Source organism: Adiantum capillus-veneris, chromosome 20 (genome assembly GCF_014529385.1).
Source record: "Adiantum capillus-veneris isolate H3 chromosome 20, ASM1452938v2, whole genome shotgun sequence".
Taxonomy (NCBI): domain Eukaryota; kingdom Viridiplantae; phylum Streptophyta; class Polypodiopsida; order Polypodiales; family Pteridaceae; genus Adiantum; species Adiantum capillus-veneris.
In genome coordinates this window covers 54,256,633-54,274,314 of record NC_140950.1, presented here as the reverse complement: position 1 = coordinate 54,274,314, position 17,682 = coordinate 54,256,633, and the positions used below count along the sequence as shown (strand labels likewise).

Sequence of the window (17,682 nt, the reverse complement as noted above, 5' to 3'; positions counted from 1 at the left end):
TCCTCGTCGGATAGATCTTTAAGGTCTCTTAGGATAGTTTCCTACGACGTTAAAACAATCTTCTTCTTCTCTCTCTCTCTCTCTCTCTCTCACACACACACACACACACACACACCTTTCCACAAGCACCAGGCAGGTAGGGAGGCCCTTTGTGAGTTTCTTAGGTTGGGTTCAGATTGAACCGGCGAAAGAAACAAGGTTTCCTAAATGTGCCGTCGCCTAGTGTGAACAATGTGGAGGAGGAAAAGTGAAAAAGTGAAGGGGGCTGAGAGAGGCCATCAACTCTTCCGAGGGGGGGGGGGTCGGAAGAAAAATGGAGGGCCCGGCCTCACCTCCAACCAATTAAATTTCGCCATGGAGGAAGAACGCCCCTTTGCTTTTTTCTTCCGCCGCCTAATCCGAACCCACCCTTAAGCACCCCCAAAGCCCCCCCCCCCCCCCCAAAAACAAAACCCAAAAAAGAAAAAACCACCCCAAATTTCCTTTTATAGTGTCACTGTGACAATGGCATTTAGTGATCGATCACTACCAATCGATTCCTAATCCCTGGAATCCCCACCCCCTTCAAACCAAAACGCAAAAGTCCACTGAATTAACACAGGGCTCTTTTATCTCTTATGCTATAGGGCCTAGGCCCTTGTGGGGATAGGTTAATTAAGGGCTAACCATAAGATTGAGGGGAATCATTGTCCTAATAAATACACCCGACTTTAGAACTGCACTCGAAGAGAGTCGAGTGTTGAAGGGTAGTACTAGGCTAGTAGTATAATATCTTTCCAATCATGTCTAGAGAACTGCGTGAGAATGCGGTTTTGTAAATGAACATTTTAGATGTGAGAGAAAAAGCTGAAATTTTTCTCAGAGAGGGCACAGCCTATGCTATGACAGCCTTCTTGCCTTCCATACTTCCTTTTTAGAGAGTGAATCTATGTCGAGAGAGAGAGAGAGAGAGAGAGAGAGAGAGAGTGTAAAATATGTAATGTTGTGTGCAATTTTATGAGAGAGATAGAGAGAGGTTGTGTTCGTGTTGCCTTCCTCTTACTTAGGGCATGGTCACGCGAGGCTTAGTTTTCGATAATTCGTGACAGCATTTGATCGCGGCAGGTACGGTAGCTCAGAGGGTGACGGGAAGCAGCCTGTAGTGAGAGGGAGTGTGAGGCGCAGACAGGGGAGAGAGAGAGAGAGAGAACTCATCGGCACGCAACGGGCTTAGTTTGAAAACTATGCCAAAAAAGGCATAGTTACAAATTCTATGCCGGTGGAAAGCTGTGTCCTGTCAGGCTTTGTCGACGATTGTTTGTGAAAACTAAGCTTCGCGTGACCATAGCCTTAGTGTGATATGTATGTGTGTTTTTTTTTTTTTTTGGGGGGGGGGGGGGGGGGGGGAGGAAGGAGAGAGAGAGAGAGAGAGAGATTGCGTGCTTTGTATCTACATGAGAGTGTGAGAGAGAGAGAGAGAGAGAGAGAGAGAGAGAGTGTGTGTGTGTGTGTGAGTGTGTGTAAAGGGGTGATGTGTGTGTTTTTTTGCAGATGAGGTGGGTGCCTTCCTTTCAAAGCTTTCTTTTCCAAGTGTCATGAAGGGGTCAATCAAAGGGGCCATTTCAATTCATACACTCACCCCCTTTACTTATCCAATTTTGACAAAATAAATTGGAAGGAAGGAGGAAGGAAGGGGGCCATCATCTCTACAAGATCACTAGTCCTGCTCCCTTCAACTCCAACAAACACACACACACACACACACACACACACACACACACAGAAAGAGGATCCTGTGGGGGGCGTCAAAATGCCATCTCTCTCTCTCTCTCTCTCTCACACACACACACAGTGTTGAGTCTTACTATGCTATCAGAGAGATTTTCCACCTCAATAGTTACTTATTTACTCTAAGGTTTTGCATGATTAAGGCTTAGGAAGATCCTGTGGGTATGATTAGTAATTTGTTTGCATGCAAGCTTCTCTCTTTCACATACACTCTCTCTCTCTCTCTCTCTCTCTCTCTCTCACACACACACACACATATTTTGTCTCTTGTTTACCAAGAGGTATCAAGGTTCGGTAAGAAGGCAGCACTGTGCATAGGTAGATATACTCAATTGTAGAGAAGCTCCCTCTCTCTATCTCTCTCTCTCTCTCTCTCTCTCTCTCTCTTGTCTCTCTCACAAGCATCCAGCTTGTTGCTATCATCGCCCATCAGCCGGCAAGAAAAGTTTTTACACTTGAGCTATAGAAACTAACGAGGATGAGGTCGTCCACCAGCTTGCAAACAACAAACAACTGGCTCGCATTCTCTTTAACTCCACACTTGACAAGCTTACAAGAGTTTAGAGCTCATGAAGCCAACAATGGAGGCGCTGCTGCAGCTCATCATGATGAAGCAGAGGAGGCGGCCGATGGGCCCATAAAATACAACAACGGCAGAGAGGCCGGGCATCAGCAGCACCAATATGCAGGAAATAACTCTCTGACATACGGCATTAATGGCACTCATATAGTGAGCTACCCTAGTAGCCACCCTAATTTGCACACGGAGAGTGGCGCCGCCACCACTGGCCCTCATCATCATCACCATCACCACCACCATCAGTCGTCGCAAGTCAGTTTCCCTCTAGAGCTCTCTTGCTATGAGGATCACCTCTCCCATGCTGCTGAGCATACCTCCTTCACCTCCCAAATCATGCTTGCTGCTGACCCCTCCCTCTCTATCATCGATGCCCTCACCCGCAGCAGCGGCAGCACGGCCGGTGGTGCTCCTGCAGGTAATTAATCTTCTTCATTAAATGCCTGACAAGTGGTTATATTTCTCTTACTATTTTTTTTTGAATTTTACATGCATTGTTTTTGTTTAATTTTCTATTTTCCAACCCAATAATGACATACATACGAGTGTGCTTACCCATTACTTGATTTTTACACATAATTTATATATGCTAATGATCTCTTACTTATAATTGTTAATTTTTTTAAGTTACTTACTTATGCTCTTTAAGTTCAAGTTTTTGAAAGAAGCAAGCTGGGGGGATTTTTTTTTTTGGGAGTAATTTATGTTTAAAGTCGATTTTCAGTGGTCTTTCTCGGTAAAATTATGGCAAATGAGCTACAACATAATTTGATGTGTTATTTAATGATAATATCAACACATATTGCATGATTTTACAGAATGGCAATATAGAGCACTAGAGCCAATCTCAAATATTCAAGCAATGCAAGGAAAGCAAGAGCATACTCAGCCTCACTACCTCTTCAACACAGACCTATGTGATTATGGAGGCTCTCAAGAAGAGGCAGGAAGCTATGGAAACCTTACAAACAAGGCCTTTGATCAGAGTTACAACCACCCATCTCCTACTCATGATCAATATAGTGAAAATGCCCATGAAAATGTGCAAGCTCCAAGACACTCTTACCGCGAGCATAATCTATACCGTGCAAGCTACCATAATCCTAAGGCAGAAGAACACAATGGCGGTCCAAAGCTCGAGGACTTTCTGAGCGGCGCCTCCCTCGGAAAGCTTTGCCATAGTACCCCTGATGTCTATCACCACTTGAATGAAAATACTCGAGACCAGCTCATCCGAGGGCTGACCTACAATTTTCATGGTTTTGCAGACAGAGAGAACTTGAATATTAATGTGAACTTGCCATTACTTAGCAGAGAAAACTCTACCAACGTGAGAGAAGTGCCCCCCTCTTTTCATATTTCTTCTGATCATAGTGCAGTGAGGGAGATGCACTCTCATGCGGCGGACTCGCCGGGTGCGACGACTGGACACTATCATCAAGGTAGTGTTTTTCAAGCTCACAATGTGGTGAGCTTGGATCAAGCTGGAGTCCATCATGCTACCCAGCATGTGCATGACCTTCAATCAGAGGAATGTTCCCTACAGGGTAATGGGGATCAAAATGGGGTGCTAAAAGTGGACATGAATGTAGATGCAAGCAATGTCTATATGAGCGCAACTCCGAACATCAAGAGCTGGTTGGGCAATGGGCTGACGGAGAACGATGAATGCCAAATCGACCTAGCACGCGCCCATGGGGGCGGTGGAGAGATGGATAGCAATGCGGGAAGCCCGAACAATGGGGCCATAGTGGTAGCCAATGTTAATGATAATCACCATATCCATGCTCATTATCATGATCAGCATCATAGTAGTAATGTGCAGGCAGGGTTGTCATTGGCCATTATGAATTCAAGCAATATGGGGGCGCATCATCATCATCATCATGGACTGGTGATGAACCAGCTAGTAGCAGCTAGCCATGCGATGGCGCGTGTGAACCCGACCCAGCAGCTGGTGGCCGTGAAGAGCGCAGGCAATCTTGGCACTACAGTGGACTCCAACTCATGCAACAACATGCAGGTGATGATGAAGAAGAGAGGGGCGAGCAGTAAAGGTGGCAAGGATCACGTGCCTCGCAAGTCCATCGATACCTTTGGTCAGCGTACGTCCCAATACAGAGGAGTCACAAGGTACCACCCTCCCGTCTCTTTTCCATTACCTTCAATTTTTCGCCTGCAAAGGGTACTCTAATAATATTCATTATTGGCCTTCTCTTGTTTCGCAGCCCATGTGATTGTTTAGTACCTTATCTTCAATCACAAGAAGATTTAGAAATTTTCTCATGTAGGAAAATGGAGTCTTTTTCATACAATGCATAACATCATGAGCTTCTGTGAGGGAGGCACGGCATACCTAGCTAGGTACGATTGGGGGCAGGGGACCGCCGGCCCGGTGAGGAGACCCCCTCACCGGTACCCAAATCCATACTCACGAAGCAAACACTGTATCGTAGTAGCTAGCCAATTAGTTCTTCATTGCCTTATATCACAAGAAGTTTTCGACCAATCCTCACAATAATCCCCACATTTTGCCTTCCTTGAACATCATGAGCTTCTGTGAGGGAGGCACCATATACCTAGCTAGGTACGATTGGGAGCAGGGACTGTCGGGCCGGTGGTCCCTTGCTTCAAATTGTACCTAGCTAGGTATGCGGTGCCTCTCGAGAAGCTCATGAGTTATGCATTGTATGAAAAACAATGAAAAAGACATAGGCCAACATGTGACACATTCATCTTGCTATTTTTCTTAACTTAGAGCTGGGTCTCACACAGTACTACTATTAATACTAGTAGTATCAACTTTGTTCCTAAATATGGAGAAAGTTGCTCTCATTAATTGGTGATAGAGTTGACATATGCTCAAGCAACAACATTTGGTAGTCTAATAAAGCCTTATTCATCACTAGAAGCTTATGAGAAAGTGATCACCATAAATTTGGCATAGTATTTGTCCTTGTCCCATTATCTAATAATGTAACTTAAGATTGCACATAAATGTGAAACCTATATTATGGATGCTAATAATCTAATTTGTAGATGATTAGAGCAAACTAAGTCACATAAACTACATGGAACTTGTAGATTATGACAAATCCTCGCTCCCAAATTTCAACATCTAGGAGTTCAAATAGGGTGTCAAAACAAGTAGTAAATTAATGATTGGCCATAAAACTTGGAGTAATTATACTATAATACCCTTGAGTCTTTCTCTCTAACCACAACAGGCATTCACACCCACCTAAAACCTTCTACTTAAGTGTTCAAAAGCTTTGTATGTCAGCCTTTCTAGACAATACTTGTGGATGTTGTAGCTGTAGATTGAAGTGGGCTACAAGTTATAAAAAGCTGCGTTTATCTATTTTTTCACACCAAGTGCCATAAACAAATAATGTATTTATTTGCTTTCAATGTGCCACTAGTTTATGATTGGTCAATTCTTGGATACCTTAATTGCAATGTATATTAGTGTTAAACTCATATCATAAGCCCACTTATTGAGAGACATACCCATGATATTTCAAAATTTTAAATCATCAATTTATCTCTCTCATGTTCTAAATGCAAAGGCCCTTTTGAGATTACCATATTTTTTCAAGTCATTGAGTGTGATCAACCTCTCATTGGACTAGGAATTGTACAAGCTATTCAAAAACATATAACTTTCTTATGTACGATATTAGTAACACATCCTCCAAGGGAACATCATGTTGGTAACTGACATTGAAGATTCCTTGATTGAAAGGCTAGAATTGCATATTCGTGGCCTTGTAACAATTTTTTTCTGATAGTTATGGTAAATAAGGGGCCAAATCACAACAAGCTCCATATGGGTTTTGTGCAAGACTTAGTTTGAATCAAGGCTAGAGACGAAGCACTTTAGCTCTGAAAAGGTGTTCATCCTAATACAACAGAACATAAAATTTTGACTCACAATTGTGTTATTATCTTGACTCGTAAGAAATTTGACTCATATGTTATTAGGTAGCCCCACAAAGAGAGGGTAACTGTGAGAGTATTGGAAAGAAGTGACACTTGATGGGATGCCTCCTCATGCACACACACGAGAAAGGGCCGGTTAAGATGCCCAATTAACTTCTAACTCCACCCTTTTGAGGTGCAGTTAGGGGAGGAGGGAGTTGTAACTCATAAATGTTAACCCCCCTCTTTGTGGGCATACTTCAGGGAGTTCACTAAAGTATATGTAACATAGCACGTGAGTTCAATAGAAGGGATTTTGTAATCTTGTAAAGTTACAAAAAACATGTGCACATAAGGTCTATAAGGGGTACTTTTAATCCATTTTGGTGAACACACGTAATATAGGAAAATTTTACATAGTGAACGCCCCTGGAGGCATACCCTTATATTGAGTGAGGTCTAGCATGGTGGCTATAGTAATCATTCTTTTGAGTTAATACAAATCAACCACATCCGAAAGCCATCAATAGTTTAGACTTACCGAAAACAATTTGACCATTGGAGGGGAAAAAAACCCTAAGGAAGCAAACCCATGTGATTTAATTCACAAGATAGTAAATAACTCGAACGTCTTGGAGTTAGTAATTCATTTGATTTTATATTATTTGCATTGAATGCACCATTATTTGCATTAAAGCCTATGTGATGAGCATAGGTTAATCTCTTTTTCATCCATTATTGCTTGAATACACAGCAACAAGGGTTCAAACCTTGTACAATGCTTTACTACTTTTTGGCTAGACCTATGTTCTCTAAAGATTTTGTTATAATGGTTGTGTGAAAACAAGGGCTCAAACACTCAACAATGCTTGACTACTTTTTGGCTAGACCATGTGCATGGCTAGTTAGCGAGGTAATCAGATAGGATTAAATTCAAATAATGATGCGATATGAAAACAATACAAAACCGAATGCATTTACAAACTTGAAGGTGTTTGAATGATTTGGTACCTTCCAAATCAAACCAACATGCGTTTATTTTTGTAAGGTTTTTTTTTTGGGCCGACAAAAGAAACGACTATGTGATATGGTGAATTATTGTTAATGATGACGTGGATGTGATCAATTGATCTGTATTAGCTCAAAAAAATGATTAGTATCATGGCTCTAAGTGGATGACTTACCTTTTCTTGTTTGTGTAAAAGACAATATGTTAAGACAATATTACAATTTCCAAGTCTTTGTAAAAGCGTGCCCATCTCTTAAGATTCTCATTTTGTCCAAAGGAACTAGCTTGGTTGGTGGAGCATTCGTCCACAGTGACCCGGGTCATGGTTTCCAATGCGGCTAGGCGACCCTGATAGCGCTCATGAACACTCATTCTATCATGCAAATGGGAGTGCTCGCTCATGCTGCTACTAGAAAAAAGATTCTCATTTCCACAACGTCATTTGCAAGCTCTTAGGTTATAAAAGTATGATGTGTAATCATAGGTTTTACTTTAAATCCTTTAATATTGTAAGAGCTTAATGAATTAAGTCTCTAGAACCACAATTTGAGACTAGAAGATATATAAAACTAGCAAGCCATTTTGACAGAGGCAAGGAATACACATGAATATTTGTGTTGGCAAGTACAAACACTTTGTTGAGTGCATGTTGGAACTCCTACCCTGTGGCATTTTGGCCACAAGATAGCTATTATCTTGAGAGGGCTTAAGGTCATGGCACCTTCTTAAGCTCCATCAAGTGTAGGGCTTCCAAACAAATAAATTCAATACATACATAGTGCAATGAAACCTACAAGGAGAAGAAAAGAGCTAAGGAGAGGTCAAAACAAGTAGCTTGATCTTGTCATGAGGCTTGTAAGTTGTTGTCCCTACATGTTTGCAAGTGCTTATCAAAAGCATTTTTACGAACCAATAAAAGAAAAAGGGATAGATTGAGACTTACCGGAGGGAATCTATCGGTTTTTATACTAAAATCCTCCAAATTTTGCCAATTTTATTCAAGGTGACCTTTCAATTTGGCCGAAAATTTTGAATTTCAGCCCTTGAAAAATACACTATAAGGATCTTTTTTTGTACCTTGTATTCCTTCAATTTTGCAATGGTTTGAGATTGTAGAGACCCTTGTTTTTCAAAATTCTGGGAAACTCCAGGCACAGGTGGACGGGCAGATATGAAGCGCATTTGTGGGATAACAGCTGCAGGAAAGAGGGCCAAACGCGCAAAGGCAGACAAGGTATGGCTGGCGACCTCTTTCTTTCTTCTTTTTGAAAGGTAAACTTATTTAAATCATTTCGCCCACTTGAATAATCTGCTGAAATCTTGTTTTCTTGCATGTGTTGTCTGGGTCTGCTCTTTCCCCCTCCCTCACAGTGTACCTAGGTACTCACCTCTTCCCTAGCAAATTATTGAAATTGTTTTTTTCCCAAATTTTTAGCACCTGCTTAATTTTCTATTCTGATTTTTCACCTCCAGGTGGGTATGATAAAGAAGAGAAAGCAGCCAGGGCTTACGATTTGGCTGCCCTCAAGTATTGGGGGCCTTCTACCCACATCAACTTCCCGGTAATCCTTGCAAAATCTCTTTGATACCTTGCCCAAAAAGATTGCATTTTTGGCTTTCTAAAACAAGTCTTAGTGAAGAAGGGAGCATACATTTGCCTTTTGCATGTGAAGCATTGACATCTTCTTTGGTTTTTATATCTATGTAAATGGGTCCTTTCCAGTTCTTTGCTTTAGAATTCCCGTGTAATTGTTCATCTTGTTTGCAGTCAATAGTTAGATACATGCATTCTGTTGGTTGTAATTATGTGCACTTTGCAAATTAATTCTCATTGAATGGAAGTTTTTTTGATTGATGCTACCTTGTGTGAAGCCACAACTTTAAGTCATTACTCGTATATTCATTCTGTTCGTAGATGATCAATCATATAGTTGCAATTGAGATTAGGGTGGATAATGAAGAGTATCATTCACAATGACATTGAGAGAATGCTTCTATTAACTTGAAAATATGGATTCAAATATGTCCTTTGATAGCCTTGAGGTACACAAGGGGAGGGTTGTTGGAAAGCACGTGTGTGTGTGTGCTTGCGCGCGTGTGAATACTCTCTTCACATCATCATCATCTTACGCCCATGTGCAAACAATGTGTAGAGCTTATGTGTCAACCCTAGTCATTACCCCTAGTTCGCTAATAAACCTACCGGTTTTGTTTTGTTGCACATAGCAATTTGGAAATTAATTTTCAAGGAAAAGAAATTTCTTTGATGATCCTGATGCTACTTTGTCTCAAGCCACAACTTTAAGTCATTACAGTAACTAGTTTATGCATTGTGTTGATAGATAGATAATGGAAGAAATGGAAGTCCATCTGTTCACGATGTTGTCTCGTGTCAAGCCTCAATAGATATGATATGAACAAATTTTTACTTCAATCTAAAGTAACCGGTTGTAGATGCATTCTGGTGCTGTATACAAGTTTTTTGTGGTTCTGAAATCAATTTTTTTGTGGGCAGGTTAGCACCTATGAAAAGGAACTAGAAGAGATGAAGAACATGACAAGGCAAGAATATGTGGCATCTCTCAGAAGGTATACACACTTTCTTCACCAATGCACCTCCCCAAACAACAGTACAAACCTAGAAGAGTCTCGAGCATTTTGTATAGCCTTATGAGAGAGATGTTCATTTTTAAAGGTCAACACAAATCCTTCATATGAAGGGTGAGTTCTAAACTACCAACAATTTTGAGCTACAAATATATATATATATATATATATATATATATATATATATATCTATATATATATATATATATATATATATATATATCTATATATATATATATATATATAGAGAGAGAGAGAGAGAGAGAGAGAGAGAGAGAGAGAGAGAGCTTTTCACCATCTTGGGCTGTTTAGGTTTTTGTTATCTTGTAAACTATCCCATGACACCAAGTTGATGTATCCCAAGACCTTGGGGTCTAAAGAGAAATAGCATTGATAATCTGAGTGGGGCAGGCTTAGTATTACTATACATACACATCACTTAGTGTTGAGTGTTATGGTACTGTTGAATTTAACATGATTCCTTTTCTAAGCTTGCTTGAGGATTGTTTCTGTATTGTAGGAAGAGCAGTGGTTTCTCACGGGGAGCATCGGTTTACAGAGGAGTTACAAGGTCTGCTTTGAGATCTTCTTTAGCTGTGCTTACATGTCTACTTTGCATTGATAGAGTCTCCCAACTTTGTAGTGGGATTTAGTTCATTGAGTTAATGCGCTCGCCCAGGCTCTCTCTCATAGGCGTGCGTGTGCTTGGATATGTAGCACATGTGTATGTGTTATTTTTGTTTAGACGAAACAAAGGATCAATGGCAGACGCTTCTTATTAGTTCTATTCACTTATTGTGTCAACAGGCATCATCAGCATGGGCGATGGCAAGCTAGAATTGGAAGGGTGGCAGGCAACAAAGACCTCTACCTCGGGACTTTCAGTAAGTATCCTGTTGTACATCTAATTCTTGGTGCAAATGTGCCAGCACAAAGCACAATCCTTGAATTGGACAAAAATCGCAAAAAATTCAATGTGGATATGCACTCGTGCCATGCTTGCATTGTGCATCAGTGCTGTCTTCATCGACTTTTCTCCTAGAGCATCGCATGATAAATGGCCACTTTCAACAGGTACACAAGAAGAGGCTGCAGAGGCATATGACATCGCAGCCATAAAATTCCGGGGCGCAAATGCAGTGACTAACTTTGACACAAGTCGTTACGATATCAAACGCATATGTGCGAGTGCAACTCTTTTGATTGGTGAACAGGCAAGGCGCAGTAGCAGTAGTCAAAACCTGGTTACCAAAGAGACTGAAGTGAATGGTGAAGGTGAAGTTGGCATGCATGGTCAGCATGACGATGAAGGAAGACTAAGCCCTCTCAACGCAGAGAGTACAAGCAACAATGGTCTCTATGTCGCAGATCATCCATCCATGGCCACAAATAGGCTGGAGTGGAAAGGCCATAGCGAGACTTATAACAAGGAGGGGCTACTTGAAAGCAAGGTGGAAATAGTCTGTCAAACTGAAGACAAGCCCGAGCTCGCACCATCAGGTGCTAGTTATCAGTATTATCAAGGAAACAATGAGGACGAGCATGATTTGCAGGGTTTGGTGCAATTAGAGAAGAGCCCAAATCAACAAGTGGGTAAAGGAATGGAAAATGTAGATTGTAATGAGACCTTAAGGCTCAACAGCACCGTTCATGATGAAGACAAAGCTAATTTTATCAGTGGTGAAAACTTCAATTTACAGGTTGCCCGGTCAAGGAGCCCACCATCTTTGGTTAGCAATTCTGCGAACAATCCTTCAGCGTGCTGCACAAACTCAAGTGGTGGAGTAGTGGACAGCCCCGGTGACATGAGCGAGATTGACAATGGCAGCCCTGTGAAGCTTAGCAACCATGAGAACATATTGGATATGACTTTCCCTGGAGAATATCACAAGGCTTCAGAGGTAGAAAATATTGACAACGCAAATGTACCATCATTCATCAAGTCGACACAATTACAAAAGCATGCAATCATATCAGGAGTGGCTCTCAACAGTAATGCAGATCCAAGTGGAAATAGCAACATCATGCCTTGGATGACCTCGAATGATGACGTTCATGCCAACGCCACCGCTGCCTTGTCTGCTGGCAACGTCCGTTTACCGACACATGTTGCAATCGGCGGGCATTTGCCAGTGTTTGCAGTGTGGAATGAGAATTGAGAAGTAGCAGCCAAGGCTCGTAGTAGCCTTTTTGTAACACCTCCCGCAGATCTCCAAAAGAGGAAGCTGGGTGCGGATCGCGGCTCCAAGGGACAATACACATTTCTTACTGTAGAGGATCATCACTTCTCCTTTGTATATAATAACAAAGAAGAAAAGAACACAGATCCTCTACATATACTGGCCCAACGAAAATGTAGTACATATACATTGTTTGCCCCTTGGCTGTTAGGACAGAGAGAGAGAGAAACAAGGCTCGCATACAAGCACCCAGCGATACTCGGGCTCCCCTTTTCCAAATGAATAAGCTGAGAATCAGCGAAGGAAAGAGCAGCCCTTGAGCCGAGCCGCAATAGTTTACAGTGAGTAGAGCCTCAGGGGGGCTAATCATCAACAAACCAAATACACCATTGTAGGAATCTCATTCAGGGAAAACACAATTAGCGGGTAAATCAGACTTTTTGAAGAAAGCTGCTGATTGTTTGGCGGCCTTCTTTCTTTTATGTTACTTTGTTTCCTGCTTAGCTTACCATCCACTATCCTTGTACCCCAATTATGTCCATATTTGTCATCCAATTGAAGAGTTATATCAAGAGTGTCAGTAGTCCTTAACTTTTTGCTTTTACTACAACAGCATGGGAGTGGATCTTTTTCCAATCTAGGGCCTGTGAGAATATGTAGGCTCCGCTAAAGCGTTTTACGATGTATGTTGTGTCTACTATTGCGACTAGCAATTCAGAACCTCATATCATGTTTACCCTTTGAGTTGACCTGTTCTTGTACATTTGGATTTCAATCGAATGCTCACCCTGTCTCTCTTAAACATCTCTTTACCTTCAGTCTTATGCAAAGCAGAATGAGGTGGTTTATGCTTGCATGTGCAAAGAGGGGGAATCATACAAGGAGATATACAGGCCTCTTATCGCTAGCAATACTAGCCAGCTTAATGCAAAGCTCCTTTATGAAATTGTCTACTTTCTTCAGAAATTGAAAATTGATAGGAATTCGGTATAAGGGTGTTTTGTGAATTAAGAAAATTACATGTATTTTTGAACCTCTCCTTAGGCCTTACTCTTGTTTGCATTGAGAGTGTAACACTTGATGGTTCACCTCTCTTCTCCTTGTTATTTCTAATTTGTTTTTTTTTGTTTTATAATGAAAGAAAAGATCTCTTTTGGAAATTGAACTAGACAAAGAATTAAAGTAGTACCAGATACTTGATGTTTACTTGCAAGTGATTAGCTATGGGTTGTAACTTGAAAGTGGGCAGGTGGTGGTCATGCGAGGCTCTGATAACTAAGCCTCATTCTTGGTCACACGCAAAAAAGAGCATTAAATGAATAACTATGGCTGCCCTTTGTAACTATGTTGATTTTGGCATAGTTTTGAATCTGTCTGGGCATAGTTGGCATAGTTATCTATAACTAGTAACTAAAAGCCGGGTCTCGCTATGTACCAATTATTTTAGTGAGATTTAGTAGATCGTACTACTTACATGCCACACTCACAATTTTTCATTATATCGTATTAAGGAGACAAGCTCCACAAAAGTAGTAAAGTGGCTAATATCAACCCATTTTTGAGTATTAAGGAATTGCTTGGAGTACTAACCAATGAGAATTCACTTTGGAAAGTATCTTTTGACTTTAACTAACTTGCACGTTCACGTCTTGCTTATATTTAAGATATTCCTAAGAGGCACTTTTTAAGTAGCATAGGGGAGCACCAATTTAATTTTTTTTTCTAATCTCCCTAATACCGCAAAAACATAGGGGGACTCGGCTTTAATCTTCACTTGACCATAGCTTAATAAGAAGTCCACATAAGCTGTTAAGGATATGTTCAATCTACGAAAGGGCTATTACTATAAAAAGGGCAAGTTGCTATGCCACATAATGCCATCATAAGCAGATAGTGTTTTGCTAGAGAAGTCAAGCTACAAGGAAAAAGAGGGGAAGGAGCAAAAAGTCTAAGGTACATCTTGGGTGAAAGCATCACTAGGTGGTACCATACTTATATCCTTTTGAGTACATCTCATCTTCTAGCAAGCAGTTAAACCTTCGTTGTGTTGTGAGGAAGAAGAAAAATTTGAATGCCTCTATAGCTCTCCCCTTGCATGCTTTGGAAGGACAACATACAAAATCACCCTTGACAAAAAAAAATTGAAACACCTCTTGTCCTCGAAGGTGTGTGATACTTGGATGAGCTAATACATAATCAAGCAACAGATCAATGAGTTAAAAGTGAGGATGCTAAACATTCTTCATGATTCACAATACCAAGAAGCTATAATTAAGCACTAGAAGCAAACAATTATGTCACCAAAGTTCTAGAAAAGCCTTTCACTTATTGTTGATTATAGGTTGTTGCAAAAGAATCTAGCTTTAGAATTGAAAAATCTAAAACGCCAATGCCTATGGAACGTGCGAAATCCACAAAAGGACTCCTAGGTTGTGTAATTTGACTTCGGATAAGGGAACTTGAACAAAGTAGTGTTTGTCTCCAAACTCTGTTTCAACACCATTTACCGTCTTCTCCTCCCTCATGCAAACCCAACGTGTTTTTGTTTCTACTTGTACTTGCTATCTCACTTTTCCTCAATAAAATGGCCATATGTTCTCATATTATCCAACCTGTTCTATAAGGCTACCGCTACATGTATTTACTATATTACATTACATGATTGAGAAGAGTGTGCATGTTGAGATGAGAACTCTTTGTTCCTACCATCAATATCCTCTTTATGTTGCCGTGAGCTACTCATGGGGTGTGAACTCTTTATCACATGGAATATTTACCTAATCTCCCAAGTTTAGGCACTTGAATGGGTCATGGATTCCAACCCTCTATTAGCCCCCTGATTCCCTTTATTTCTTCGTAAAGTGTTCCTTGTTTAATAGATACCCTAGCTACCATATCTCTACTCTACCTCTCTACACACATTGTACATGAGCATTGTATCTACATCATGAGTTAATCAAGTTATATCTATTACCAACATCTTGAATGATTTCCATCAGTGATTTAAGTATTTTGTAAAGCATGTTTAAGTAGTGTCACTAACACTATGAATGCATCTCTAATCTATCCACCCTAAATTTCTAACAACTGGTATTAGAGCCCTTTAGAGGTTAGCACTTCTTAATCTCTCTAATCGTTGGTTATCTCTATGCTAAAAACATTTGGGCACCTCTCAAACTTCATGTGATTGTTTCAAATAGCTTTTACTCAAAGGTCAAAGGCCACCTACATCCTCTCGTACAAACTAGGAAAAGGCAGCACCCCCTCATTGGTGGATTCTATCTACACAATCAATGGAAAATTTGAAGCTATCATCAAGAGAAGAAATGTGAATTAGCTTCAGACAACCCTCTTGCACATGGGGGGATTCATTGTTTGTATTAGGGAGACGTCACCTACGTGCATCAAAACTTCCTTTTGACCCCTATATACGGGACCCTCCTTCGTAAGATCTATCTTTTCTTCCATATAAAACCCCCTTATTGTACGCTCACATGACACCATACTATAAACCTTAAAGAATAATCCGAGTTTTGCATTGCCAATTGAAGGGATTGAGGTATTGTTAGTTAGATTTTCAGTAACTAGTCTCTGATAGTAAAGTTGCAAATCCATGTCTAGCTCGATCTTTCATTCTCTAGATGTACAACAAATTGGCTCAAGCTCTCTTATAGAAACATGTGCATCCTAGTTGTCTACACTCTCCCTAAATATTTGTGTGTGTGTGTGTGTGTGTGTGTGTGTGTGTTGAGAGTGGTAAGTTGAGGTGAAGAGTGATGGAATCACTTCTCTTCTACCTTCTTCTTGATCACAAAGTCCTCTTTTCATTTCCAAGGATGATGCTCTCTAATTCACGTGAGATGTTTCCCTGCCTTAGCTGGGTCATGCCGTGTCATAAAAATCTAATGTGTAACCAACCCAAATGATTTCCTAATATTAAATTGATCATCATTAAATGTGGGAGAATAGACGGGAACAAGGATTAGAATATAGAAATGTGCTTACGAGTCTATCTCAACACGGGGTCAATGGTAAAGGGGTCCAAATGGGAGATGATATGCCAAAGAGCAATGCTAGTTAATGGGGCTTAAAAGACATTAGGGTTAGCTTCATTATAAAGACCTCCAAAGGTTTGTGTAAAAGTCCTTAGACCTTAAGTTAAGCTAGGCCTTGAGGGGGCGAGCCCTTGAGGCTAGGGGGATGGTAGAGAGAGAGACCATGCTTTTGCTATTTTCATGCATGATGACTGAGGTGCTTGAGGTGATTAAGCAACTAGGGGGCCAAGGTGCTTAGGGGTATAAAGTCAATACCAAGGCCTACAAAGAAGGGGGCGAGCCCTACAAGGAGGGGATATGCATGGATGACCTTTCCCTCACCCAATGGGCACCCCTTGCTCAAAAAGGCACATTGGACACATGTCAAGCCCCTAGCTAGGCTGCCCCCATAATGTGTCTAAAGCTTATTGCTTGATCCTTAGAGAGGTCCAATGATAAATTAGTGAATTAAATTAATTTTTTAAGCATTTATCAAGCTCTCTCTCTCTCTCTCTCTCTCTCTCTCTAAGAGCAAAGGGGAACACTTGTCCCAAGGCTACCCTTGTTGCTTGATATGCATTTTGCATGTGATTGGTCAGGGGGTTCAATGAGCTTCAAGCATGGGCTACAAGGGGGAGTCGACCAAAGCAAGAAGGGGGGTTGCTTGGGGGATATACTCTCCCACACACTCTCATTGTGTGGTGTGCAAAGTGAAAGAGCTCCATCTCCTTCTCCAAGCTAGTAGAGAAGTTGACAGCCTACACCAACACTCTTGGCTATGGAATGCAAATCCAACCAAGTGCCAGCTTCAATGTTTAAGCTTGCCAACTTCTCCATCTTCATTACTATGCTATTATGTATGCTAGAAAGAAGAGTGATGATAAGTGCGGAACTATTTCTTTCTCCTATGAATGTTTCTTGCCGGTGGTCGAAAGTCAATGGCCGGGCCGATGGCCGATTTCAAAGACGGACTTGTCTTCTCAAGGGCGGCCACACATGGGCAGATTGGAGGGTCCGATTTGAACTTGTCTACACAAGGGCGACTACACACGGCTGCCTCTTAGCCGCCTCTCATGAGAGAGGGCAACCCTTTTGGCCTATAAAAGGAGGCTTCTTCTACACACAAAAATGGATTGTGAAGCATTGTGAAGCTGATGTGAGGTGGTGAGAGTGAAGCAAGGTGGGAGCTCCAAAAGGGTATAATCCCTTTGTAACTTTCTTCTTGTTTAAAGTACTAAATCCATTGAGTGGTTGGTTTCCCATGGACGTAGCCCACATTGGGTGAACCATGTATGTCGTGTGATCTCTCTCTCTCTCTCTCTCTCTCTCTCTCTCTCCTCTACTATATAATCTCTCGTGTGTGAAAATTATCTCTCTTCATAAAGTAATCTACTCAATTATCTACTTAGCTACGTCCTATTTCCTAACATGTATGTTCACTTTCATGGTAGGCCAATAGAAGTACGTCTCTACTCCTCAAAGAGTAGGTTGAATGCCTCCATGCTCCACATAGGGAGGAGCATGAGATTCATACATAAATTTTCCACGAAGAAGTGGGGTAACACATAGCCTATTGATGTGGAGAAG

General features: G+C 41.1%; 1 protein-coding gene across 2 annotated transcripts; it reads left to right on the top strand.

Moving 5' to 3' along the window:
• Nucleotides 1-1,583: 1,583 nt before the first annotated feature.
• On the top strand, nt 1,584-12,633 carry LOC147432533 (uncharacterized). 2 transcript variants are annotated; one of them, XM_086492431.1, is made up of 9 exons: nt 1,584-2,762; nt 3,163-4,477; nt 8,426-8,508; nt 8,646-8,654; nt 8,748-8,836; nt 9,790-9,863; nt 10,402-10,452; nt 10,689-10,765; nt 10,956-12,633. In XM_086492431.1, the coding sequence occupies exons 1-9, from the start codon at nt 2,246-2,248 to the stop codon at nt 12,038-12,040; spliced, it is 3,300 nt and encodes a 1,099-aa protein (XP_086348557.1). In that variant the 5' UTR covers nt 1,584-2,245; the 3' UTR covers nt 12,041-12,633. The 2 variants fall into 2 exon arrangements, with proteins under 2 accessions (XP_086348557.1, XP_086348558.1); XM_086492432.1 differs by lacking the exon at nt 8,646-8,654.
• The last annotated feature ends 5,049 nt before the right edge of the window (nt 12,634-17,682 follow it).

What these genes read in the sequence shown, in the direction of transcription:
- LOC147432533 (XM_086492431.1), top strand. Translation starts at nt 2,246, where the DNA reads ATGAGGTCGTCCACCAGCTTGCAAACAACAAACAACTGGCTCGCATTC. An exon ending in TATGTGGCATCTCTCAGAAG is followed by an intron (nt 9,864 to 10,401) that starts GTATACACACTT and finishes TCTGTATTGTAG; the next exon opens with GAAGAGCAGTGGTTTCTCAC. An exon ending in GTTTACAGAGGAGTTACAAG is followed by an intron (nt 10,453 to 10,688) that starts GTCTGCTTTGAG and finishes TTGTGTCAACAG; the next exon opens with GCATCATCAGCATGGGCGAT.